The sequence below is a fragment of the Centropristis striata genome, chromosome 10 (genome assembly GCF_030273125.1).
Source record: "Centropristis striata isolate RG_2023a ecotype Rhode Island chromosome 10, C.striata_1.0, whole genome shotgun sequence".
In the NCBI taxonomy this organism is placed as follows: Eukaryota; Metazoa; Chordata; class Actinopteri; order Perciformes; family Serranidae; genus Centropristis; species Centropristis striata.
In genome coordinates this window covers 8,176,475-8,190,591 of record NC_081526.1, presented here as the reverse complement: position 1 = coordinate 8,190,591, position 14,117 = coordinate 8,176,475, and the positions used below count along the sequence as shown (strand labels likewise).

The window sequence follows — 14,117 nt, the reverse complement described above, 5'->3', positions numbered from 1 at the left end:
ATGGAATCAGGGTTTTTTCCGCAACATTCCACAAAATTAGTCTGATTTTATTCTTAGTACCATGAGATACTGAGCTCGACACAGGGGCAAAACAAAATACTCTCGAGAGTCTCTCGATGTTTACTGAGACGTGAAAGAATTCAGCAGACCACGGACAGTTTCCGGAGACCACAGGAGGACTAACAGCTGGTGAACTAACTGACAGCACCGAATATCTGCAGACATAACTACAAACGTATAGTAAAAGCTAGGTTTTACACCGACTTGTAGGAATAAAAGTCCTTGTGCTTACCCAGCTTGGCCCCTTTCTTCAGCAGAGTCACCACCACCGACGTGTTGCGACAGCCTATGGCCCGGTCCAGAGGCCTCATCCCACTGTAGTCCACATGCTCTATCACCGCTCCTCTCTCCACCAAATACTGGACCTACATGAGAGCAGCAGCAACAGTTAAATAATGTGTTGACGATCATGAGCTGTCCTAACACAGAGCGGTATGTGTTTCATAATGGCAGAGGGATGCTCTCAGTTAAGGCTGAATGGAAGGTGGTGTTTAAGTGTTTTAAACTAATTTAACTTACAATCTCTGCATCTCCGTAGAATGCGGCGAGGTCCAGCGGAGTCCGTCCGTTTTTGTCCGTGTGGTCGATGACCGCACCTTTCTCCACCAAAAACTGTACTACGTTCTTGTGTCCTTTTAAACATGCCCAGCTCAGGGGCGTCAGTCCCTCCTTGTCCATCGAAGTCAAAGATGCACCTTTTGAAACAAACAATGGTCATTAAACACTTCATGTATACACACTCGTTAATTTATACTTATATATATATATATAAAACACTTTATTTAAACTCGTAAGGCACTAAGGTTTGACTCATTTACAGTGACGAGTACATTTAAAACAGTACAGAAATATATATTCAAAATACAGACAAGAACTTAGATTTAGAAGTGTTAGATAATTTATCTTGTTTTAAGAGTTCATTTCTTAGCTTCAGTGTCAGTACTCCTGCCTGTTTTTCCAAACATCTGCTGTTAGTAACACACTGACTATCGACAATTTCTCATTAAACCCCACACAACACTTCCGAATCTCAATAAATTAGAATATGATGTAAAAGTCAATTTCCAGTAGTTCAAGTCAAACAGCCCCAACCAAGTAGATTAGATTCGATTCCCCACAGCGGGGAAATGTCTTTGTTACAGCCGACCACAAAAATTGCACACAAAATGATTTCCCATTTAGGTAAAGATTAAAAAAATAAACAACCCTGATAGAAAAAGACATTTAACAATATACAAGTATTGAGTCATATAGATGGACATACTTTTCAGAGGCCAACATTTCCATATTAAACATACTTTTTAAAATTGGTCTTTTGTAATCAAATTTTTTGAGACACTGAATTTTAGGTCTTCATTAAATGGAAGCCAAAATCATTATAATTAGAATAAATTAAAAAAGACATGAAATGTTTCATTCTGTTTGTAATGGAGTTTATTTAGTATTTTATTTTTCTACTTTTTGAATTGAATTACTGACAAACTTTTCTATGATATTATATATTTATTGAGATGCATCTGTATATGCAGCTAATGCAGTTCATACGGGTGCTTGAAATCCTTGAAAATGCTTAAATTTAAATGTTGTATTTTCAAGGTTTAAAAGGTGCTTGGATTTTGGATAAAGTGCTTGTAAATGCTTTAAAATCTTACTGTATTTCTCTTGCAATCTGACTATATCCATCTATAGACTATAGATAATCACATGTTCAATGTAAAAAATAATGAGTAGCCTATCTGAAATGAAGACCGTTCCTCCTAAAATGTAATACCATCGCTGTTGGTATGGTTAAGTGAAATCTCCCCCTTTTGGTATGTAAATACTCATCTAAAACATGCAATTTACAACAGGTGTAAGATACTGGAAAAGCTTGAAAATTCACCTTAAAAAATGCTTGAATTTGACCACTGCTAAAGTGTACGAACCCTGTAATGAGTATTCACTGCCTTGTAATTTCTCTGTGACTGACTGCTCTGTGGTGGTGATATTTTTTTGGCTCACCTTTTGAAAGCAGAAACTCTACGGTGCTCAGGTGACCCTCGCAGGCAGCCACCATCAGTAGGGTCCTGCCCTGCTTGTCGCTGATGTTTATGTCAGCACCGTGCTGCAACAGCAGCTCTGCAATCTGCCAAACGGACAAGAATAGTCAGAGAACAGACGTCATACACATCTAGGTGCACAAAGCTCACACTAAACTGTTCATTTAACTGGGAACCATGAATCTTTTTTCTTCTCCTCTTGAAACAGTTTTCTCAGAGCTAGACATAAAGTCTGTACTACACAACAATAAAATACCGCACAAAGATCGAAAAGGATAAATTGTTAAGGTGTAATTGCAGTTTGAAGCGGTGTGGTTGCTGTGGATACAGAGGGAGAGTTTGTCTGGTACAAAAGAGCCACTCAGCATGTCTCACCTGCCAGTGTCCCTGTCTGACGGCGCAGAATAGAGGAGACACCACCCGCCGGTTGACCTGCTGCACCACCGCCCCCTGCTCCAACAGGAAGCTGCATACCTCCATCTTCCCCCGGCCAGCGGCCGCCGTCAAGGCTGAAGAAAAGATGAAGGGGGAGATGTTAGGATTGACGTAGGTCTGACTTCTTTTTTTAGATCTGTGCAGCGGAACAAGTTAAAATGGGATACAGTACAGAACCAAACCAAACCACTCTTACACTGTATGGACTAGTGGTCGACCGATACGGGTTTTGTAAGGCCGATGCCGATAATTTTGACATCAGTCTTAACCGATCCCGATATGTGCTGACAATTTTTTTGATTCTTGAAGCCGATATTGCCTTTTCTCCCTCCATTTACATGATAAAAATGTCACAATGATAACAAATGTTACACAAGTCTCAATTTAAACAAAAAAAGAAACATTTATTAACAAAACAAACTAAACATATTAAATGGACATGCACTTATATGGCGATTTTCTAGTCGCTTTGCGACCACTCAAAGCGCTTTACACTACAGACTGCACTCATTCATCCATTGACACACACATTCATACTGGTGGCAGAGGCTACCCTAAATGTTGCCACCTGCCACCATTGGGAATTCATTCACACATCGATGATCGCAGCATAGGGAGCAATTTGGGGTTCAGTATATTGCTCAAGGATACTTCTACATGGTCAGAGATCGAACCACCAACCCTCCGATCAGTCGGCGACCCCTCTACCAACTGAGCCACAGCCGCCCCAATTAACAGTTGGATAGCAAACAATGTGTATGTTGTTCTAGGCCTCGAGGTGGTGGCGCCTCAGATGATCCACATATTTGATGTGTTTTTCTTTTTTCCGGTATCAGCAGCAGCTCACCAGAGAATGGCAGATGTTGCACCGAGCCTTGCCTGGTGTTGGTTCAGTGAAATGGGCTAATTGACCGGCAAACGCACGCACGTATCGGCCGATGCCGATATAAGTAAAAAAACGCAAATATCGGCCGATATATATCGGCTGACCGATACATCGGTCTATCTCTAGTATGGACATTATAACTTGTACAGTACACAGACAACATCTTTTACTCTCCCAAATGTGTGGCGAAGGAAAAGCTTGGATATAAATAGTGTGAGCAATCCCAGAATCCCTCTTGTTCTTCAAAGAATACTAGAGAAAAGCAGGCTAATGTTTGGTGCTAATTGAGTTTAAAAACAGACAATTATGTTATGCTTATTAAACTCATTAAATTCCAGCCTCGAGCTCCCCGGGCCTTGTACAGAGAGATGAGAATCCAGTCATTTTATGCATCAACAGACAAACATTAGACAACAAAGTCAAACAATCGTGTTTAACACCCATTCTTGTTTATATTTTGTATCTTTTTCAGAACACGATTAACTGGAATTAGCTGTTTCTAATTCATTTTCAACAAAAAGAAAATCATAATTTGCGCTTGTATTTGAGTCGGCGAAGAAAACAAAGACAGATTCTTACAGTTTATCGTCTGCTGCTGATGTATGGCAGCAGATGGTCCCGTCTTAAATGAGCACTGGTTGTCAAAACAAGAGTGAGATCCACAGTGAGAATGGGAACAGCTCTGCTCTCACATGCACCTCGGAGAGATTTAAGGTGCCGCTGAGTCTCCATATCTGACTGACATCATCCATCTGGATGAACAGTCATCAGAGCCAAACAACCCCACCCTCCATCTGCTCAAAATATGGATATCCTCACACGGAGCACAGTGAAGAACAATGACTGAGCAGCTAAACTTAGATTCTGTTAGGCCTCCGGGGAGAAACATTAGCAGCACCTGGGGATGATGTTGAGTTACACCGAACAAACTATCAACAGCTGTGAAGTTTGTTGATGTCTGAAAGTGACGTCTGTTTTTACATAACTCATTTTAGTCTTAGAAGTTCTTCGTGCTTACTGCCATTCCAAAAATGGTTAACCTTTTAACCTCACGATGGAGATTTTTGCCAGCGGTATCACTGGTGTCCCTGAACCTCTCCAAAACTAACAGAATAAAATAGGGGTGCACCGATTTCCTTAATTTTGCAGGATCGGCGATCGGCCAGTTCTTTTACATCAAACCGATCTTATCTAGCGATCTTATCTACATCCGCAAAGGTCTATTTGCTATTTATTTAGACAGCTGAATAGCCACAAAGCTGCTGCATTTGGGCATTTGTTCTCGTTGTACTATAATGAAACCAAAAACTCAGGACACTTTATTTATGGTTGCAGTTATTTTGTTAGTTTGTCCTGTAAATTGTTGCTATTTATTTTAAGTTCAATATTTTATTAACTGCCTCAGACATTGTGATTTCCTTTATTTGTTAAAGAAAAATACTGCTGTGTTATTGTTTTTCAATAAAATAAGATTCAAACATTGAAGGTGTATGCTGTGAGTTATAAAAAGATCGGTATCGGCCAAAATCAGAATCGGCAGGTCAGGCTTTTTAAAAATCGGTGATCGGCTAGAAAATTGCAATCAGTGCACCCCTAAAATAAAACTAGAAATGATAACTGCCTAATGGCTGTATGCCTCCGCCAACCAGCCAGATTGCAGTTAATTTTATCTGTCCAGTTTTGTCTGTAGGCACAACAGTAAACAATGCTTCAAATATGGAAATTGCTGCAAAGAAGCTATAAATTCTAAAACTTGGATGCTTCACACACACATCCTCAACCCGGCAGCACAGAAGATCTATAAAATCAGTGTCACCACGTCAGTGTCCAACCAAATGTGAAATATTGCCCCTTCTGTTCCTGAGTGATGGTGTTGGACCAGAAAACTTGTCTTGCATTATTACAACATTATGATGTCACAGTGAAATTGATCTTTTCGACATAAATTGTCATCACTTCACTATCCAATCCTATTTCATATTTGTGTAAAATGTTGTGATGATTAGTGTAGGAATTCTTAAGTAAAAACGTTTGTCCTGAGGTCACAGTGTTACGTTGACTTTGACTTCTAAAATCATCCTTGAGTCCAAGTGGACTTTTGTACCAAATTTGAAGACATTCCATTAAGGCGTTCCTAAGTTATCCCATTCAGGAATATTAGACAAACATGAGGTCAGTGTTACCTTGACCTTTGACCTCCAATATTCTCAGTTCATCCTTGAATCAAAGTGGATGTTTGAGCCAACATCGTGGAAAATCACGTCAAGGCATTTCTGAGATACTGTGTGTGTGTGTGGATGGAAGGACAACCCAACATTACAGGTACATCTAAAAAAATAGAATGCTGTGAAAAAGTTCAATATTTTTTGTCAATTATTTCAGAAAGTTAAACTTGTATATTATATAGATTCATTACACATAGAGTGAAATATTTCAAGCCTGTATTTCTTGTAATTGTGATGATTCTGGCTTAGAGATAATAATGAATAATGAAAACACAAAACTCAGCGTCTCAGAAAATTAGAATATTACATAAGATCAATAAAAAAAAGATATTTTAAATACAAATGTCAGGCTTCTGAAAAGTATGTGTGATCTATGTGTAATGAATCTATAGAAATGATTATTAAACTTCTTCATGATATTCTAACTAGATGCGGTATGCAGCAGGTAGGGTAGGGCTGTTTAAGTGGCTAAAAGTGTTTACACAAACACTTTTCTTACCACTACAGTGTCTCAGCATTCTTGCTCTACACAGTAACGGCTCCTTTTCTCACCTCTGGTCATTTATTGTTTCAGTTTGACTTGCCGCTGCAGTATTATCAACAAAGTCTTGCTTTATTTTATCTTATCTTATGTTTTGTATGCTATTTATCAGCCGTGTTTCCACTCTGCTCTGCCTGCTCCTGTAGCCCACCTACAGCGCTGCCTTGACAGTGAAGTGAGACTCTAAATCACCGCCTGATAAACAGATTTACAAAGTAAACAAACAATAATGTCCTTATCGACCACTTCAGCACCAGGCTGGAGAAACTCAAGACACACCACCAACAACAACAACAGCAGCGGAGAGGATGTGACCTGGCATTTCAACAAAAGCTGTGCAGACAAACAACCGGGAGCCTTTTGACCAACACTGACAAAAGCTTTAGATAGCCATTTCTAAGCAGAGTTTTGAATTTTTTAATATGTCCTTGCTTGATGTTAGATTTTATTGTCTCAGGGTAAAATTAATAGATAAACCTATGAAGTAAAATTTCATAACAGATGAAATGTCAATTACAAAATGTTGCAGGCAATTTTTAAAAGGTTTGTTTTGCCCGGGGACAATAATTGCTTAATTATTAAGAAATGCATTTAAAGCTGAGCACACAGGCATGTTTTGATCGGCCTCCACCTTCTGCATGTGAACAAAATGTAATTTCTAAAAAACTTTTCTTTCACAAGCAAGAAATTTGGATGAAGGATCTTTTCTACAAACTCCTGATGAATCAACCCTTTACAAAACTGTCTTCTCATCAGGAGAGTGTTGGTTTCAGTGCTCTCAGTAAAATGCAGGTGTTTGTCACTTGATGCGAGAATAAAGAGCATCTTTTCCCCAGGCAGCTGAGCAAACCCACAAATAGCTGCCTGGGTTAGCTCACGCTGTGCTCTTATTATACAGTAGAAGCAGTTGGGTTCTTTGTACAAATGAAAAGGGAATAACAGCAAAGCCTCATGCAGAGGAACAAAAGACCTACAGTGCATTTAAACTGTACATATTCAGAATATATCCCCTATATTTAAGCCATTCTAACTGCAGTATTAAGAACAGTGGGCAGCCACTGTTCAGTACCTTGAGAACATTTTAAAGAAAGCTCCATCAGCATGAATGAAAAGCCCTGACCACCAAATGAAAGCACAATGCCACAATTATTTGCCTCAAATAAAATAAATATGTAAACATTTAAATGGATTATTGCCATGACAACAACTGACATGAATAATATACACCGAACTACCCAATGGCAACTACATTTATCATGAGTTGTTATTCATTTATGTAACGCTTAACAAAGTGTCAGAAGATGGTGTATACTCTTCTGCACACACCACAGGGTAGAAACAGCAAAATGTGCCATAAAATGATACACGATTTACAAAAGATTACACTTCGGCAACACATGAATTTGTTGGGCTGTGGCTGCTGTTGTGTGTTCACAACAACGAGAATGACTCTGTGCAGTTAAATTACCTTTCTTTGCATAACGGGGAAGAGTTTTGCATCCTAAGAGGGGATTGAAGAGACGGAGCTTGCACAGATGTGCAATGCAATCTGCCTCTATTTAAACACAGGAGACAGTGGGCCTATTTGCATAGAGATGTAATATTATTCCATTGAATTCTAAATATGAAATACATCTTCAGTGAGACGGGTTGTTATCAGAGAATTGTTTCTGAGACGACGATGAATGGCCGGTGTTAAAGGGGATATTGCAGGAACTTTTGGTGTTCTGTGAGTGCCGGCTGCTACCAGGTTGGATTATTGAATCTGAGTGCAAGAAAGGGGATTTGTGATTGGTGAAAGTGAGATTTAATATATATCGCTCAGTGCATCTAGCCAACGACACAGAGTCATTTTTAGTGTCTGAAGTGAACTCTGCTACAATGCTGCATCTCTACCTGTAATACACCACTAAATATTCATTTTATGTCTGCAGAAAATGAAGCTTTTTTTCCTCAAAGCACAACTCAGCGGACAAAAACAAACATCCTGGTTGTAAATTGTGTTCACTAACCCGTTTTCCCTGAATGCAGATGAGTTTGGGTCTCATTCTAAATGAGTGCCAGGTGGGTGCAAAAACATTTGAATGTGATGTCGTGTCAAAGGTTGTGGAGTCACTTTGTTTGAGGTCGGTGGTGCTGCAGCTCAGCGCCTTTCTATTGCTACCTGTGACCTAATATTTTATTGCTGGCTGTGATTTAACATCCACTTTGTAAGTAGAGCTGAGAGGTAGATGCTGCAACAGCTACAGGTGGCTTGAATGTTAATGTGAGTGTGATTGTTATCAGTCAAAGGTTCATATCAGGTTCAGTAGAACGAGTCAAAGCTTTGGACAAACGTATCATGTTTTCAACAACGAGAAGCCAGATTCCACACGGAGCAGCAGCTCCACAAAGGAATATTTCAGAGGGACGACTCTTTGTCCCAGGACTGTAATAAGGTCTGAAGTCCTGCAGTCATTTAGCAGGACACAAGCAGCAGTTAACCACACTGTGGACAGCCTCTCTGCTAATAGGCTGACCTACATTGCTGCGGCACCAAACTTTTAGTGCTAAATCCTGCTGGCTTACAACAGACAAAAAGAGACTATTATTAAAGTTTTTTTTGTAATAATAGTCTATTTTAGTTTGATTGAGCTCAAAAAAAGCATCAAACACTGCTGTCAAATGAGAAGGGTGTGTGATTTGAACATTTATAGCCCTGGATCACTCCAGACTCAAAGCAAAAGCTCACATTGAAGATGAGAGACAAACATTTCAAAAGTGTCCAACATTTCAAAACGTTCACAAGAAATGCTGCAGCTCCAACCCTGCATGTGTCTGACACTTACATAATGCTGCAGGAATATTTTTAGTTTTTCAACTGGTAACCAGAAAACAAAGCACATGTGGAGACATATTCTTATCGTCACTGCTAAAGGAACATTGATAAAGACTATAAATCAGCCTGAGACCCTGAATATTTGTCCTCTCTGTGGGACATGACACTGAGACCTCTATTTCAAACACCGCAGCATCCATCTATGCGTCTATTTGAGCCCTAATGTACTGTGAAAGGCACATCCTGGGCTTTGTAGTGATGAAAAACACACGGGGGTGCGACCGGCAGAACATATCTCGTCTTGTCAAGACAGATGGGAGGAATTACAGTTTACATGTTTTATGAAAGTAACCGAGATAAGCGATCAAATTTAATAAAGATACAGTCAAGGAACAAAATGTTAGACCATTGTTTTCTTCGATTTCTTGTTCATTTTAATGCCTGGTGCAACTAAAGGTACTATTTGTTTGGACAAATATAATGATCTCACCATTTTCTATGGTTTTCTTGATAATGATTTTGGGTATTATCAAAAAAACAATAGAAAATGTCTAGATATCAGCTCTTAAATTAAACTTTTATGAGCTATTTTTGTTGTTATTATATTTTTCCAAACAAATGTACCTTTAGTTGTACCAGGCATTAAAATTAACAAGAAAGCAAAGAGAAAACAAGGGTGGTCTAATCATTTTTTCCATGACTGTTATATTTCAGATATTGTTTTAAGCGAAAATCTATATTAACTACATTTATGAAGATATCAGAAATGTAAGCCTTTAAAAATACATATTCTAACCCATGTCTTAAATGGGGGACAGTTGGCTTCTTCTCATTTTAACAATTTCCACACTTAACAGAACATAAGTGGGGCAAAAAAAACATTTTGAGGAAATGATTGAGTCAGACAACATTTATAACTAGTTAAATGCATGCACAATATCTTATATAACATTTCTTGATCATGTAAATGTACTGTACTGTACTTTTTGTGTAAAAGATTGACCTGATGTCCACTAAAAGGGACATAAATAAATAACAAATCTCAGGATGTAAGTACAGCTACATACAGTACATTTAACACCACTTCATCTCTGCAATAAAGAAATATCATCTTGCCACAGTAGACAGTAAACACCTGACAGCCACTTTATGCTTCCAGACTTTATATTGTTCCCTGGCTTTTTGTACCATTTCTTCAATCTCAAATGGCTTTGAGCGGACCATCAACAGCCGCCGTCCACAACATCTTCTCCTGATTGTCAAACTGTGTCTCCCACTTTCTGTCATTACTCAACTTTAAAAAGGCAGAGGCACACACTTAGCAGGCGCCATGGGAACTTTTCTCAGAAATAAAAAAGTTCAGCTAATATCAAAAGCTAAATGTGTACATCTGGATCTAAGTGGATTATAATTAACATGTAATTCTTCTGCAGCAATATCCCTGGTATACCTGCTATACGTCTGACCAGCAATGTATACAACAGATGGTGGAGAAACTTCAAAATGTCCAAACTGTTGGCAGTATCCTAACATGGAGCACCTAGGGGATTCTGGAGCTGAAATCCAGCAGCATGCTGGAAAATCATTGTTCAGAGGAAATGCTGTGTTGACCAAACTCTAAGTAGAAACCCACATGGGCAACAATAACTAATGCCTTTACCAGAAACACACCACAGCACAGGAAAAACTTGCAACAGCCATAAAAAATGCACACACATTTGGGATGAGCGACTTCTACATCAAACAGAGAGCATTACTGTGCAGTAGAGAGATACAAGACCTTCCACTGCAGCATGCAATCACAGCAGCCAGGTCCAGAATGCTAAAACAGCAGGTGATAATACAGGAGAGCCACGTAATGCAAAAAGATGGATGAAAACATACCTGTCTCTCCCCACAGAGTGTCGTGGCTATCAATTTGCACAGCATGCTCATTATTCAACGCCAGCAAGCCTCTCACAACCTGCCAAAAAAGAAAGCGAGATTAATGGCATACTGTTTCAGCATAAGATATCAAATAAACCTTCAAGAGGTTATACAACATGCTAATTTTGCAGCAGAATAGCAACAAATGGGATACTGCTGCCTGACAAAATTCTTATAAATTAATCACAGCAGATGAGAGAAGCACTTGTCCCCGAACCGCCGTATGAGGTTATGTGAGTTGAGTTCAATCTGATTAATGCCCCGACTTTAACGGGGTCTCCTGCTACATGTGGGTTGACAGCTTAGCTTGGCCCAGTTCTGTAATTCTGAGCCGGGCCTCGGGATCCCATTCCAACTAATGAGGGAGCCAAAATAAACCTTGAGCCTGCACCGCACCTGGGCAGCCTAAAGGCACTGCACTCACTGTGATCGATCCCTGGATCCTGCTTTCAGACATACAAGGCCGAGTAACACCAGCAACCTTAAGTCATCATTACTGAGAGCGAGATGTGCACAGATTTTAGATGTACCTCTTTCTGCTCTCTGTGATTCTTTGTGAAAAGTCAAAACATAGGAAAAGAAAATGTGTTGCTGGAGTAAAGTAAGAGATAAAAAGTGGTGTTTTCCTTATAAATACATCTCTTTTGGTGATGAGTGACTGTATATAAGTATTCACAGTACAGTAAAATGTTCCCTGTGTGTGTTTTACTCTTATATACAGTCATGGAAAAAATGATTAGACCCTTGTTTTCTTCAATGTATTGTTCATTTTAACGGCAGGTACAACTACAAGGTACTAAAGGTACATTTGTTTGGACAAATATAATGATAACAACAAAAATAGCTCATAAGAGTTTAATTTAAGAGCTGATATCTAGACATTTCCAAACCATAACCAAAATCATTATCAAGAAAACCGTGGAAAATGTCCAGATATCAGCTCTTTAATTAAACTCTTATCAGCTATTTTTGATGTTATCATTATATTTGTCCAAACAATTGCACCTTTGGTTGTACCAGGCATTAAAATGAACAAGAAATTACAGAAAAAGGGTGGTCTAATATTTTTTTCCGTGACTGTATGATGTTTTTGGATTAATACAACTGCTGTATTAATGTGTATGTTGCATTTTACTGCTGTAGATGTTTAAGGTTTGTCTCATCCGAACTCCTTCATATCGTGTAGGGTAATTTAATCTACAGCAGTGCATCATATTCTGTAAAATCATCATATGTTTGAATGTCCTGTGAGAACCAAGTATCTCTAAAAAGTTTACTTTGATGGTGTCTGAAAAATGCCTCGTTTTCAGCTTTAATACGATGCATTTCCCAGCTGATCCAAGAGGGTTTTATTCAGCTTACGAAGTAGGAGATATTTCTCAACACAAAAAAAGAACACTTCATCCTTCAATATATCAGAAATATTCTGATTCACCAAATATGGAGATACATGGTTTTCACTGGTAGGAAAAAGATGAAAATCTGTGATCTGGTAAGTAAATAAAGCTCCCAGACTAATTTAGTGGAATAAAAAGTACATTTACCTTTGAGATGTAGTGCAGAACTTTAGTAAATGAACTCAGTTTCAACCACTGGTTACGGTTCCATAAAGAGGACATAAAAATACCTCCCCTGAGTTATCAAAGTGTGAGGTGCATTCATTAGTTTTCATGTGGGGGGACTGGTGAGGGTGGATTGTGTGTGAAGTGAAATATGTGCATGTGAGTCAGTCGGACCTGTGTGTGTCCCATGCTGGAGGCTGCTATCAAAGCCTGCTGCAGAGCTTTGTTCTTCAGAGCGCAGTCCTGCTGCTGCCCCTCTGCACTCCACTCTAGCTCCAACAGGTACTGGATAATCTCTGGGTGTCCTCGGAGAGCAGCGTGGACCAGTGCACACTGGCCACTCTTATCTACATGATCAACCTGGTGGAAACAAAACACAGCTAGTTTATTATACTGACTGCAACATAAGAAAAACTGTTTAAATAGCCTTGACTTATGAATTGCATCAAGTCTTTGTCAGTTCAGTTTATATGATCACACTTTCAATATTTCCAACTCATTCTAATTCATAAAACTAGAGCAGGGATGGGCAACTGGAGGCCCGCATTTGAGCATGAAATCTTAAAAGTGCAGTGTAAAAATGCACAAAATGAATTCTTGCAATTAATGTTGGTCTGCTGTTCTGGCACTGAAAAAAAGACATCACAGTAAGTGGTTATTTTTTATTAGCTTCAAACCTTTTGTATTCCTATTTATACTGTTATACATGCATTTGAGCATGAAATATGTTAAGTTACTGCACTGTAAACATATTTAAAATTGCAGTTTCATCATATCTGGTGAAGTGCACGGTCCTATATCCATGAAAAATTGTGGCCCCCTCCAGCATTTTAGTTGCCCATCCCTGAACTAGAGGGTTGAAAATGGGGGTTCCTCCCTCACCTTGCTCCCCCTTTTGCAGAGCAGCATGACGAGTCCCAAATGTCCTGCAGCGGCGGAGAAGCAAAGGGGGTTCATGCCGTTTTCAGACACCACGTCTACGCTGGCCCCGAACTCCAGCAGCAGGGAGGCGATTTCCTGGTGACCGAGGTGGCACTGAACGCAAAGCACCGGCGCGTTGTTCAGGACCTCTGTGCGGTAATTCACGTTTGCCCCACCCAGCATGAGCAGACGGCTCACCTGATTGTAGAAAAGAAATGCAAACACAGACAGCTGGTGTTGGAACAATGTAATCAAAGTGTTACCCCCCATCTGTGCACCTTTAATACCTGCAAATCATTCAAATGTATTGCATTTATAAGCCTTATTCTGAAAAGATCTCTAAATATTTCCTTTAACTGTTGCCAAAATAAAGAAATAAAGGACTGACTTCACCATGCAGCCATGTTGTGATTTCAATGATTCAAATTAGGCTTCATTTAACCAGGTCAAGGCTCAAGGGGTTCTGCAATCTGTCTTAGAGTCTTCATTCAAATAAGCCAAAACTCTCCATAAAGAAAAACCTTCAAAGGGCAACTAAAGAAGGATTGCCCTTCCAGGATGCACAGACATGCAACAGGTGCTGTGTGTAGAGAATTGACCAAAATATCAACATAAAACATGCAAAGTCAGGATGATAAAATCAAACATTTTAAACGAATACTATCCAGGAGGATCCTGTGGATCCTGCATCATGCAATCATTAC

At 39.3% G+C, this 14,117-nt stretch overlaps 1 protein-coding gene across 1 annotated transcript in view; it reads right to left on the bottom strand.

Annotated features, from left to right (window-relative positions):
- Nucleotides 1-14,117, bottom strand: part of tanc1b (tetratricopeptide repeat, ankyrin repeat and coiled-coil containing 1b) — a 129,644-nt gene that overhangs the window by 6,272 nt on the left and 109,255 nt on the right. Inside the window, exons 16-22 of the mRNA XM_059342545.1 lie at nt 13,375-13,611; nt 12,667-12,852; nt 10,889-10,967; nt 2,475-2,608; nt 2,062-2,185; nt 580-755; nt 293-425 (exon numbers count right to left, since the gene is read on the bottom strand). Of these exons, the coding sequence (XP_059198528.1) occupies nt 293-425; nt 580-755; nt 2,062-2,185; nt 2,475-2,608; nt 10,889-10,967; nt 12,667-12,852; nt 13,375-13,611 (1,069 nt within the window). The remainder of the gene's footprint in view (nt 1-292; nt 426-579; nt 756-2,061; nt 2,186-2,474; nt 2,609-10,888; nt 10,968-12,666; nt 12,853-13,374; nt 13,612-14,117) is intronic.